The 14,325-nt window shown below is 41.8% G+C and overlaps 1 protein-coding gene across 1 annotated transcript; it reads left to right on the plus strand.

Moving 5' to 3' along the window:
• Positions 1 to 5,495: 5,495 nt before the first annotated feature.
• LOC308099213 (fascin-2-like) lies at positions 5,496 to 14,104 on the plus strand. The gene is made up of 5 exons (XM_080447860.1): positions 5,496 to 6,528; positions 11,939 to 12,095; positions 12,231 to 12,352; positions 12,491 to 12,658; positions 12,795 to 14,104. Exons 1-5 carry the CDS (start codon positions 5,706 to 5,708, stop codon positions 12,998 to 13,000), a joined length of 1,476 nt encoding a protein of 491 aa, XP_080303986.1. The 5' UTR covers positions 5,496 to 5,705; the 3' UTR covers positions 13,001 to 14,104.
• Positions 14,105 to 14,325: the final 221 nt, after the last annotated feature.

Consider the following 14,325-nt stretch of genomic DNA (forward strand, 5'->3'; position numbering starts at 1 on the left):
CTGCTCCAAATTCTTCCCAGAACAATAAAGGTTTGTATCATCAGCAAACAAAACATAATTTAATATTGGTGACACTTTACAAATCTCATTTATATATAGTATAAATAATTTCGGACCTAGAACCGAACCTTGCGGGACGCCGAAGGTGACTTTTTCTAGTCCCGATTTTTCATTATTTATTTGAACATATTGGTATCTATCCTCTAGGTAACTTTTTATCCATGAATTAGCTATCCCTCTTACACCGTATCTCTCGAGTTTATTTAATAATAGGCTGTGGTCTATGGTGTCAAAAGCCTTTTTCAAGTCAATAAATACTCCCACCGTATATTCCCCATTCTCAATGGCAGTTGAAATTCCCTCCACTAATTCCATTACCGCCATTGTGGTGGACCTATTTGCTCTAAATCCATATTGATGATTGCTCAAGAGGTTATGTTTTTCTAGAAACTGATCTAATTTTTTAACAAATAGTTTTTCAATAATTTTGGAAAATTGTGACAGTAGAGAAATTGGTCTGTAGTTATTGAATTGATGTCTATCTCCGTTTTTGAAAATGGGAATTACTTTTGCAGTTTTCATTTTGTTTGGAAAGATACCTGTTTGGAAAGATTGATTACAAATGTGGGTCAATGGTTTTACTATATGCATTATTATATTTTTAACTAGTGACATGTCTATATCTGTCCAGTCAGTAGACTTTTTGTCGTTGAACTGATTTACTACTTCAATTATATCTATTTCATTAATACCACTAATAAAAATTGAATAATAATTACGGTCAACAATATCCTCTATCCCATCTTTATTTGTCGGTTTCACAATCTTATTAGCCAAATTATATCCTACATTTGCAAAATATGTATTAAATTCATCAACAATTTCCTTTGGTTTATTAATATTTTCATTATTGTCATTTATAAAATAATTAGGATAGTCAGCTTTTCCAGTAGGCCTACCTTTTCTGATTACACTATTTATTACCCTCCATGTCCCTTGAGTGTCACTCCTATGGTGTTCCAGTAATTTGCGGTAATACTCCTTCTTCTGAAATCGTATAATATTTACTAATTTATTTTTATAAGTTTTATATCTATTTTCAGTTTCTTTTGTTCTATATTTTAAAAAGCTTTTGTATAATAGATTTTTCTTTTTACATGCATTTTCAATCCCCCTTGTTAACCATGGCTTATTGACTTTCTTGTATTTTGTGGCTTGTTTCCTTATGGGACAGTTTTTGTCATAAAGCTCAAGTAATATGGATAGAAAGATGTCATAGGCTTTATTGGGGTCTTCATTGGCATAAACCTCCTGCCAGTTCTGGTTACTAAGGTCCAAGTTGAGGGCTGCAATGGTTTCCTGTGTTTTTAATCTTGAAAAATTACAAGTATTTATTTTTGGTTCCTTTTTGTTCCTGAAAAAATTGTGAAAAATTGCAAAAACGGGAATATGATCGGATATGTCATTTATCAACAGTCCTCCTGTTATTTCACTGTCAATTTCATTTGTAAATATATTGTCTATTAAAGTAGCAGTGTCTATCGTTATTCTACTTGGTTTTAAAATCAGGGGAAAAAGACTACTACTATACATTAGATTTATAAAATCTGTTGTTTTTTTATTTCCATGTGGATTAAGGATATCTATGTTAAAATCACCACAAACTACATGTACTTTACTATTATTTAAATTTCCAAACATACCAGCTAGTTTATTATTAAATGTATCTAAGCAAGTACCTGGAGTTCTATATACACAACTGATCATTATATTTTTACATTTCTCAACAATAATCTCAATAGTTAGATATTCTATCATATTATCTATAGTGTTTGACATGCTTTTAACCATTCTGCATCTTAAGGCTGTGTCTACATATATTGCAACTCCACCTCCTTTTGTGTCCCTATTTGTTGTAAACAGCTCATATCCATCTAATTCCATATCATAGCCTTTTTTATTATCAAGCCATGTATATATAGCTATAACATTGAATTTCGTGAATTTTGAAATATATTTTTTAATATTTGAGAAGTTACTATATAGGCTTCGGCTATTGAAATGTATAATTGATAGGGCATCATCCATCTTAACATTACTGGTAAATTGTTCGTCTGTATAGTACTCACAATTATTACTTATATTATTATAGAAGTGGTTGTCAGGATCAACTTCATTTTCAATCCCATATATTTTATGCTCTTTAATATCAAACGTTTTAAAGTTCAGGTTTTCATATTTACTATATAATCTGTGGACACTTTCGGAAGTGTTATCTATGTTTGTAATATCCCCATCCTCCATTCCTTCAAACGGTAATATATAGTCCTCATTTGAGTCTGCCATCATTAATTAAACTATTCCATAACACATTTTTGCATATAAAGTCCATAGCAGCATTTTTGTGGGCATCAGAATTACAGTGTAAGGAACTCATGCATTTAAATCCAGCCACACAGACATGCAAACCCAGGTACCTGCACACTATCTCATCGGACCCACACAAAGACTCTACTTTTCTGCACCCATACACACACTCACACTGTTGTAAGCATATGCTCAGGCAAACACACGCACACAAGTTTAAGCATGCACATTCATACACATACATACAAAAGAAGCAGCCAGTCAGTGGGGAAGGTATTGTCCCTGCGATGACAATAATAATCCCAACATACAATAATCCCATAATAATGGCCATAAAGTGTCCTTCCACATAAACGGTATAAGTTCCATCGAAAAAGAATGTATTATAAAAGTATGATCCTTGCAGGAAAAAAGGAGAATTTTCATTCCAAAAAAGTAAAGGCCATGCAATAATATATTTCCAAAAAATCATAGAATATAACATCCATGCAGAAGAAACGAAAAATAAGAGTTTAGTATAAGGAAAAAAGGAGAATAAGGAAAAAAGGAGAATTGACATTCCACAAAAAAGGCCATGCAATAATATATTCCCAAAAAATCGCAAAATATAGCATCCATGCAGGTGAAACAAAAAATAAGAATTTAGTATACAAGTACGATCCTTGCAGGAAAAAAGAAGAATTGTCTTTCCACAAAAAGAAAGGGCATGCAGTATTGTATTTCCAAAAAATCAAAAAATATTGCATCCATGCAGGAGAAACGAAAAATAAGAATTTAGTATACCAGTATGATCCTTGCAGGAAAAAAGAAGTATTTTCATTCCAAAAAAACGAAAGGCCATGCATTGAAGTATTTCCAAAAATATATAGAATATAGCTTCTTAGACATACTGGCGAGACCAGACAGGAAGCGGCAATAAGGCAAAACAGGAAACACTAGGACATTACTACAAAATAAGAGTATACAACACAGGTCATGAGAGTTGGTAGAGCATTCCACTGTGTTGTGGCTGCGTAGTAGAATGCATTTTTACCCTTAAACGAATTGAACTTGGGGGGGACGAGGTCAGAGGAACTACCTCTGGTAGAGTACCTATGAGCATCCCTTTCTCTGGAGAAGTAGTTCGACAAGTACTTAGGAACTGCATCTTTGAAAATCTTAAACCACACACATTGATAGCTGCAGACTCTTTTTTCCACCTTGAGCCATCATAGCCTTATGACGTGGTCTGGGGTTAGGTGAGACCTGGGGCGCATGCTAAGAAGCTTCTTTTGGGAGGTCTGTAGAACGCGTTTTGACAGATATCTACACTATCAATCTGCTCATATATTAACCTCTCTATAACCTTCGAGATGGAACAGAGGATGGATACAGAGCGGTAGAGGGGTTACTCTCGCAAGCTTAAAATAGTTTGGGGTTTGACACTGACTGATGGATACATTTGATATGTGGGCAACAATGGGAGCAATAGAGACAGCTGCGTCTCTGAGGAACCTGATGGGGATATTAGCGTGGCCGTTGGTTGCAGGCCTCTGAGTTTTTTAGTTTTTTTTTTAGCAAATCTTCAGTTGTTACCTTGGTGAATTAAAAGTAGCCATGGCATAATACTCCAAATAGAAACTTTCATTCCCATTTGGCCTTCATATGGGTTGAGACTTATTCACTTGAATGAAACTTACAAGGGTTCAATACCAACGAGTTGAGTCAGAGTTCATTGTAGATGTTTTTAAAATAAAATATCGAATGCTGTGCCTTACTATACAACTGTATAGCTTTGAGCTATTACTACCACCTCTTGAGATTATCAGGTGTTTCCCCCTACGGTGGCCAGGGATCACTTTGCCAATTCCTCTGTAATGTCATGCCAATTAAGGGCACTAATCCCAGACCACACTTGCCGTTAAGAAATGTACAAGGAGGAAATAACCGAATTATTTCACCTATAAGATGTAAATCATAGTTTGGATTGCACACTCTTGTGGCCTTCGTATTTTTGGTGTCGAGGTTCCTTTTGCACACTATCTGTTACATCCCATCAGGGACTAGTAAATAAGGGCTATAATGCTCTTAGAAAGGTTGATCTTGCCGTGTGCCATGACAAAGGTCACGGGTGGCCTGTCCTCTGTTTAGCGGATGGCTGACAGACTGACAGCAGAGAGAATGTGAGGATTACAATGAATACTGAATGGAGGTAGGGAGAAGGGGGATGAGTAATGGATTTCAGGGTGAAAGTCCAGGCAATGCAAATGTTCTGCACTTATGCAAATTCCAAACAAGGAACAGTCAAATTGCACTCTGCCAACCTCATAGACTTCACACGATTTCAACATCTCTGGAAGTTGGAACAAACAAAAAAAAACTGATTGTTAGACAATAGAGCTAACAATTACTTTCTATGGAAACCCTTCTACAGCTCTAGGAATTCAAAGTAATGCCTCTAAATAATCAGTAAGCCCAATTTATGTTGGACAAAGTGAAAGAAGCTCTTTGTGAATGAGATTCAAATCTTTGCACACAAGATTTAACTCTTGCAGGAACCCATCTGATTCAAGCCAGGCTAATATAATGCCATATTGACCTTTGGAAAACCCAATCAATCTTGGACAAAACCTGTTTGATCAGGGGGTCCATGGACACGGACAAGCAGTGGGGAGCGACCAAATGTGGCTTTACTTTGTGGACATTTTCCAATTAGGCTGTGGCTCGCCAGCAGATCAGAGTGAGGATAATCCTTGGATTGGATCGAGTGGCTAGTAGTATATGGGACCCAGATAATGTGAGTGAGTGCCAGTGGGGGCCCGGCTTGACAAATGAGAGTGTCACCATGAGTTATAGGGAAGGAGGAAGTGGATAAGTAAGGAGGAGGGAAGGGAGCAGCGTGCAAAGTGGCGAGATGGGGAAGTGATAGCGAATGAAACTCTCTCATGAGTGTGAGCGGAGAGAGGCAGGAAGAGGGAGAGGTAGGCTACTGTATGGTTGGAGCGCTGGTGCGTGACGTCAGCGGCTTGTTGGATTGAGGTGCCGTGTCCTGCTGATTTTAATCCCATCTGATTAGGGAACAGAGAGCATGTGTGCCCGTGCAAACCATCAGGGGAAGAGAGAGAGAGAGAGAGAAAGGAGAGCTACAGAGAGGAATACTGAGTGTTTCATTAAGGGAGATAAGTGGTGCTAATTTACAGCTTGAGAGACAAGAGGGGGGGTGGGGTTGTCAAATATTTTGTCCTTTGTTTGACCCCGTTCCATGCACACTTCTCCCCTTTTGCCCTTCCCCTCGTTTGTCCGGAACAGTTTTCACTTCACTTTCACTTCCAATTTTGAAGTGAGGAACGGATCAAAGCATGCCCACAAACGGAGTCAACAACGCCCTGAAGCTGCAGTTTGGCCTCATCAACCATGAGAACCGCTATCTGACGGCCGAGGCCTTTGGCTTCAAGGTAAACGCCTCGGGCTCCAGCATGAAGAAGAAGCAGATCTGGTCACTGGAGCACGACGACCACGAGGGACAGACAGTGTTCCTTCGCAGCCACCTGGGACGGTACCTGGCCTCAGACAAAGACGGGAAGGTCAGCTGCGGGGCAGAGAGGCCCGACGCCAACTGCCGCTTCCTCATCGTGGCACAGTCGGACGGTCGCTGGGCTCTCCAGTCGGAGAGTTACACGCGGTACTTCGGTGGCTCTGCCGACTACCTGTCATGCTTCGCCCAAACCATCGGAGAGCCTGAGCTGTGGGCCGTTCACTTGGCGCTGCATCCGCAGGCTAGCCTGCTCAGCGTCACCCGCAAGCGCTACGCCCAACTGTCCAAGTCGGAGGGGGAGATGTCGGTGCAAAGCAACATTCCCTGGGGGGTGACCTCCCTGGTCACTTTGGTCTACGTGGAGGGGAAGTACAGCCTGAAGTCCTGCGATGGCCGCTTCCTCTGCAACGATGGTAAACTGGTGAAAGAGAACGCCCCCGCCACCACATTCACCCTAGAGCTAAAATCTGGCAAGCTGGCCTTCAAGGACTGTGATGGGAAGTACCTGACCCCAATTGGCCCCACGGGCACCCTGCGTTCCGGCCGATGCTCGAAGCCCGGAAAGGACGAGCTGTTTGATTTAGAGGAGAGTCATCCGCAAGTTGTATTCCAGGCTACCAACAACAGATTTGTCTCCGTCAAGCAAGGTAATAAGCCTACAGTGCTGTGCTGAGGAAAAGTTAGGTTTTGTAGCGCAATCACTTGTCCCTCTTGTGTTCCCTTAAGATGGAAGAGTTTAATATGGAGTATTAGATCATCACAAAGGTGATCGATTGGCATGCTTTTGTTTCGGCCCCTATGGTCAAAATGTTTTGGTGGTTTGACGAAAGCATGACTTTCACAATGGGATACATTTTAACTTTTAAGACATGTGTGGTTGAAGCGAGTCCTGTTTGCTAGCAAATAATTGCTTTAACGTTTTCTCTCAGATATTCTCAAAATCTTGAACAGATATTTAAGAGTCTATTGCAGTCTAGCGCAAGAATGTGGACACCACAGGTCAAAAGGTCCTCTCCATTTTGAGACACTTTGGAAGGTATCTTCAAAATGAAAGGTCTTGTATTCATGCCAGTCAAAGTTGACAGCAACAGCTGTCAGTGGCGTTGCATTGCTGTTTGCGCTTATCAAAAACAGAGTGATGTATCTCCTTTAGGAAGGTAGATATTACCAACCCCATTCTTTGGCAAGTATTAGTGGGTAGAGAGGCCGTCTGGTAATCAAAAGGTCACCTGTTCACTATGTGTCACTATGTGAGCGAGACACTTATCCCCCCCCATCATAATCTGAGCAGGAATCAGCTGGGTGAATCAAATCAAATCAAATCAAATCAAATCAAATCAAATCAAATCAAATCAAATAACTAATATTCTGGTCATTATCCACTTCTTCATCATACATTGTTTTACTCATTTGCATTTAGGAAAGCTAATGGGAACCAAACCAGGGTATAGCTGTTGGGATGGCAGTAGCGAGGACTGCTCAGACTGGATTATTGTGCGTCATATACACTGTGCAAAACCATCAACAGGGTGGAGATGAAATAGCACTAGCATTGTCCTTGTTTCCAGTAGATCACATGCACTGAATGAAATAGCACTATATGTTCTTGTTTCCAGTAGATCCATGAATGCACTGAATGCAATGACCTTTAGAAGAAGTATAGTACATTAGCAGTGACACATGGTTTTCCACATTCTTGGGCTAAACGATGATGATATAGCCTAATGGAAATGTCATTATGGATTCAAATTGTCACTCACAAACAACTGAAGAATACCTCACATCTCTTGCCTGCATACTCTATCCAGTCAGTGGCATGCTTAATGTATAGCCTATAGTATTAAGCATAGCAGATTTTACAAACTCGCAGCATATCAAATCGCCACATGTAATGAGCTTTGTAGATGTGCTATTTTCAAAGTGTGAGAGACAAAGTATTGACAGAGTATAATTGTGGCTGTTGACAGCCATTCTGAGTCAGTAATTGTTTTAATGGGCTTTGTCATTTCCACTGTGTGTCCACTGAAGATTAAGTGGAGCAGAGCTGACTCCATGGGGGGTGTTACTTCATTACCACCAATGAGCATCAGACACGCAGCTATTTTCTCTTGCAAAGTATTACCTCTCAAACTTCAGCCCCAAAGTGAGAGTGAAGTCTGTCTCTAAAATAAGTGGTTTCTACTTTATGAATAATGTAAAAAACCTAGATTGCAGTGGACTGTGATCGTTAAGCCTGTGAAAGAGCAGCTAAAAACGGATCATGTCCAGGGGTCACCAGACAGATCACTTACTAGGACCAACGTGAGCTTGGAAGATCTGCGGTGTAGAACAAATAGGTTAACTAGCAGGAACAGATGGATGGAGAATACTGGGGTTGAAAGCAGCAATTTGGCTTTTGAAATACAATTGTAATCATTTCATTCATAAAGCACAGGTTTACTGAAGGTTCACTTGTGGGTCAATCTTCTTGCTTAATTTTTCCGTGGCTTTGAGGACATGGCCTAATTGTTTTTAGATTATCGTGTTTTGTCCTTTTGGTGGCTCCCTTTATGTTTTTAAGGAACAATGTACTGAAAGCTGCTTAGAGAGGCCTGCAGTGCAGATTTGCATTTCACCACAGAGGGAATTACAGTAAGAGAAGGAACAGAACAGGATGGGTGGAGGGGTGCCTGAGGGGGATTAGTGTTGTAACAGGCTTAAGACAAAGGCTGAAGGATATTTCTGTGGCAACTAATTTCAACCACACTAGCAGACAGAGTTCATTTTATGAGGTTATGAATTTGCCACCTCTCCACACACCGCCACAACACGAATAAATATACATTAAGAATCTACTGTTAGCTTTTACACCGGTTGCAGTGAAGCAGTCAGGTCAGGACTAGTGTGACAAGTTTTAATTAAATTTGGGATATTAATTTTGTAATTAATTAGCTTTTGGGGCTCTTTGGATAACTCATGCTTTCATATGAGCTGTGTATTAGAGCTGCATATCTGAGCGTGAGATTTGGGAACGTCTGGGGATCGTTGAGATCTGAAAGTGCCTCAGTAAATCGAGGATTTAAGTAGTGAAAAAAGATGGGACCTTCACCGCCCAGGAGGTAGGGGAGCGGGGACAGCTTAACACTTCAGTGAGGAAGTACAGCAGGAGTAAATGAATTCAAGGTTATGATGGTAGTAAGAGAGATAGCTGCAAAAAAGACTGCTGATGTGTTTTAGCCTGCTAGGGGATCGATCGTCAGGGCAATGAATTGAGGAAGACTGAGGGATTGATTTAGTCAAATGTGATTTTTTTTATGGGGGTTGGGGGGGCACAATTTGAACTTGATTTGATTAAAAAGAAAATGCTATTCCTTTAGCCCATTAAAACCGGGAAAGCATCTGTGTAATTTTAGATTTGAGCTATTTAGCACATTGGTTGCACACAGGTAATTGCACTTTACTGTACAAAAGGGAAATTCAGAGCCAATTCCATAGCGTCGTTTTAATGGAACTATTTTGAGTATAATCGCTGTATAATCAAAGCTCATTAGCTATGCTCATTAACCATGCACTGATTATGGATTGCTTTTATAAAACGATCCTGATGCATGCTCATTGATAGTGGCGTCAGTAAGGCTCTTTTGTCTGCTTTCTGTGGACTGTATGACTCACTAGCTGACCAGCAGTGCTGTTATTATTCCGCTGTTGCTATGAGCCATCTACTTACAGTACAGAGAGCTATATTGTAATTTAGTAATTTGTTCACAAGGACCGACTGTTTTTTTTAGGGTGAAACTAGCCAAGCATCTTTGACGTAGGAAATGAGATCACCTGGAAAAATTTGAATAGTATGTCCTTTCATGTCTCATAGATGTTATATTCATTGTATCTTTATACACAGATTTGTGTGTTAGGTCAGTTTGCACATCCCAAAACCAAATCAGATGGGTGCTGGATACAGAATGACCTTGTGAAATAGAAACAGACAAGTCCACACACCAAGTAGCTCCTGTTAACTGACATTTTGAGCAGCACAGGCTTTTCTCCTCCGACTTGATAATTGACAAAAGGTTGCTCGAAACATCATGTACCTCTTTTGCAAATTAAAAGTTCTATTATAAGTTTCTTTTAGCGGAAGGTGCTTGGTGTGTGGATTATTATTTTCTTTTATTATGTCAGTAGTGGAACATTTGATTCCTCTGATACAAGACATACAATCCATGAAGGCAATATTTAAAGAAGACCGATGCATTAACAGATATGTCATCATTTGTCACTGCAGTGGAAGCATCATTGTATTCTCTGTGATAACATTGATTAGCTTATATCTGCACTACAGAGTTAAACAGCGTAGTGCAAAGGTGGCACTATGGCACCTGAAAGTGCAGAGTTGCAGCTTTTGTCAGTTGATGTGGAGCAACTAATGCCTGTAAGGAGAGATATGCAGCATTGCACATTGTACACAATCAACACTGAAGACTTGGTCATACTGCAATGTAACATCATCATAATACTTTTTTTGTGGCCTGGTCTCGCACAGCCAGATGATCGTTTATATATATTTTCTTTTTATACCTATCACATCCCATGGGGGAACTGTGGGCTGTGATCATCCAGCTGAGGAGCACGGAGGGGGGAGCAGTATGGTTAAGTGTCTTGCTCAGGGACATTTCGACTCATTGCTGAGGGCTGGAATTGTATCTAGAACCTCCAGGACCTCCGGAGTTCTATAGGCGGGCTCACTAACCATTCAGCTGTGGCCTATCTGTATCTCCACCTGTCAATTGTCTGGATACATATAAATTCACTAGCAAAGACCACACCATCAAACAGAGGAATGCATTGGTTATGTGTGTGTGGTGCCACTGTGGAAGGAAGAGAAGGTTAGAAGGTTGTCGGGCTGAGGGGGAGGGGAGCCTTAGTGGGAAAGGCGTGGTCGGGGGCCAGGGGTTGAGGGGGATGAGAGGTTGGCGGGGCGGATGTAGGGAGTGCGGAGGCAAGGTGGGCGTGGAGGGAGGAGAGGGAAGAGGGGTGGGGGATGGAGTGAGGTGGAGGTGATGGGATGGAGGCGGGATGACGTGGTTGGGAGGCGAGTAAGTGAGTGAGTGAAGGGGAGGAGGGGAGGGCTGAGTGGTGGGATGAGGGGCCTGATGAAGGTGGTAGGGAGGAGGGCAAGCGGGGATGAAGGGAGGTTAGTAGAAGCAAGGTTAGTTTTAAGCATGAGGAGGAGAAGGGGAGGGGGCGGGATGCAAGAAACACTGAGCATGAATGCGAGCAGGCACGGCGTGGTATAAATACAACCCTTGATTAGTTTGGTAGGAGGAGATAAGGGAGGAGTTGTTATCAACGCCATCACAAGCAGGTGAGCTTGGGAGGAGTTGATGTCGGCCAGATTGGAGGCGATTACATGGGGGAGGAGATTGTTAATTGATGTGGTCTTCCCTCTGAACTTTCCTAAACTTGAACTTACCTGAACTTTCCTGAACTTGGTCTTCCCTCCTGAACCCATTGCATTTAAATGTATGGGCTTGAGCATCCACCGAAGGCAACCAGTGACAAAGCTTTAACCGATGTTTAGGACACGCCTTAACCGCCTCATTAGGAATTAGGAAGGAACGCCCTCTGTCCTTTTTTTATTTTAATCTCAGAATTGTTACCACCCACCTCTTAGAATTAGAACGTCATTACTTTATCAGCAGGCGGAGATCTCTGAAAATCGGGCTATGCGAGACTAGTATGTCCCCCGTTCCCAGTCCCCTGTATTGTAAGTACAGGGGCCCCCCAAAATTTTGCCCATAATGGAGTTTTCGACCAAATATGGAGATGATCTGACATCCTCACTGCCGCCCTTCCCCCCTTGTTGCCACGGTGCGGCACTGAAGGGTTCGGCCGTCTCAAACATGGCCTCCCACCTGGCTCCAGACTGGCCTTCAAGTCCTGTTGTAATGAAATGTCACATTGTCTGTATGCTCACTAAGGCAATGCCTGATAGTGCAAATGCCATTCGTTCATCTTGTCTGTTTGAACAACGAAATAGTTGCTTAGCAGCTCTCTCTTTATTCCCATTCATTTTGTCAGGTGTGAGCATCTCAGCCAATCAGGATGTGGAGACAGACATGGAGACTTTCCAGATGGAGATTGACAAGGAAAGCAAGAAGTGCATGTTCAGAACTAATGGCGGGTCCTACTGGACTCTTGTCTCTCACGGAGAGATCCAATCAACTGCTAAAGACAAGTGAGTTGCTGTTAATGGTCAGTCTGACTGATACTTCTTGGCACAGACATTTTCTTGTTTCTTATAAACCTGGCTTTTCTCACACCTCTTTGAACTCTGTAATCCCTGTTACTCCATCCACCTCTTTGTGTCCAGAGAGAGAAACACAATGTTTGACATTGAATGGCGAGGTCGTAGGGTGTCACTAAAGGCCAGCAACGGGAAGTATGTATCCACAAGAAAGAACGGACAGCTCTCAGCGGTCAGCGACACAGTGGGTGAGTGCTCAAAAGACCAATGTTCCCCCAATCAATGTAGCGTGCTTAATTTGAAATCATCTTTCAAATCAGCCAATGTTGAGGGATACCGGCTGGATGAATGATTTTCACTCTGTGTTTATGTGTGGCCTTTTGCAGGCGACGACGAACTCTTTCTGATGAAACTCATCAACCGGCCCATGCTGATCCTGCGCGGAGAGAACGGCTTCGTGTGTCACCACAAGAACGCCAACACACTGGATTGCAACCGATCTGTCTATGACATATTCTCCTTGTTCTTCAGTGATGGCGCTTATCACATACAAAGTCAGTGTTTTTTATTATATTCCTGTGCATGCTTGCTTGTATGGGCATATCATTGATTCACTCTCTAAGACCCTACGAGTCATTTTGTTTCTGTAGCTAATACATAATAGGTATTCTCTTAATACTGTCTCCCCAGGCGTAGGTGGAAAGTTCTGGCACGTCTCCAACAGTGGCTTGGTGTGTTCAGACGGTGACAAGCCCGAGGACTTTTTCCTTGAGTTCCTGGAACACGGGCGGATCGGCATCAAAGGATCCAATGGCAAGTACCTCCGTGGAGATCAGGGGGGCACGTTGAAGGGTGACGGTGCCTCTGTTGATTCATCGGCTCTTTGGGAGTACTGACCCCACCCACCACCACCACCACCACCACCACAAAGCCATGAGATGGAGTGGGTGGAGAATGAGAGGCGTGCTCAGAGTCCCACCCCTGTGGAAACAGCTCAGATGATACAGACAAAGAGGGGAATGTTTTTACCCTATCATTTAGCCTCCAGGTGCCCATTTTTACTCTTATTTTTGTTTTTTATTGGTAAGAACTTCAGAAGTGAAAACTTTAGAAATGTATATGTGTGTGTTTCTTGTGAAATCCATGTTAAATGTTTTGCAAAGTGACAATGCCAACATCAGCGAGGACACACTCGGATGTGCAGTTTCACTCACACACAACATACTCTACTGTGGATACTCTAAGGCATTGTTTAATCCTGTTTGAGCCATCTCCTTAAAATGCACAGGGTTGTTGTAGCCCAGTATCAAAGCACAAGGAAAGCTTAAGGAAACATATGCAGGCTACCCACTTAAAGCATCTGTTTTTGTATCAACCACTCATCTTAAACCACTTAACCACTTAACCACTTTAAAGCAGCACTATGTAGTTTGGGGTATCGGTGTCCACTTTGGACACAAATAACATGGCAGCCAACGTCTTTGTCTTCCTTACCCAAGAGTCTCTGCAAGCATGTCCGGCGAGGACGCGCTTGTGATTGGCTAGTCTTCGCTTTGACTGGCAGTTCTGCCTTGGTGCCTTGGCAAATGCCAGGAGGAAACTCATTGTCTCCCCTATACATAGTAATACAGTCAAGCCCCTAGCAGGGACCCCTCTGAGTCTATACATTTATGGAAGGATGATTGTTATTGCTTAATCATGTAACTTTATAATTTTGTGGGACATAAAATGCTATATACAGTAGTTGTTAAAATGTTACATAGTGCTGCTTTATTATCCCCTGCTATTTGTCATATGATGAAGTATAGATTAGAGCCTAAGTGGTTAATACTGTACATCCGGTACCACGAGACATTGTTCCCATAAATGATGTGTGAGTTGCCCCGCAATCTTTGCTTATACCCAGTACATAACTTCAGTGAATGCAGAATTAGAAAAGCTCCAGTGGGTGTATCAGATTGATAGTGATATCATTGTGAAGAGAAGGTCCTGTACTAGTACTGTCCTCACACGTGACTGAGGGCTGCATGGTACGTGCCAATTTAAAGGTGTTTTTCTATGATATGGGGAGCCTTTTCACCCCTATGGTGTGTGGCTGTAAATGGCTACACCATGTGAGCCAGCTGAAACGGAACTATATCTATAACTATAACTAAGTCCTATAAGCACCTTAGCATTACTGAGACATTTTTACAGCATTCAAAGGGGATTCAAATCCAAC

Source organism: Gymnoscopelus braueri (genome assembly GCF_963280865.1).
Source record: "Gymnoscopelus braueri genome assembly, chromosome: 13".
NCBI classification, from domain to species: domain Eukaryota; kingdom Metazoa; phylum Chordata; class Actinopteri; order Myctophiformes; family Myctophidae; genus Gymnoscopelus; species Gymnoscopelus braueri.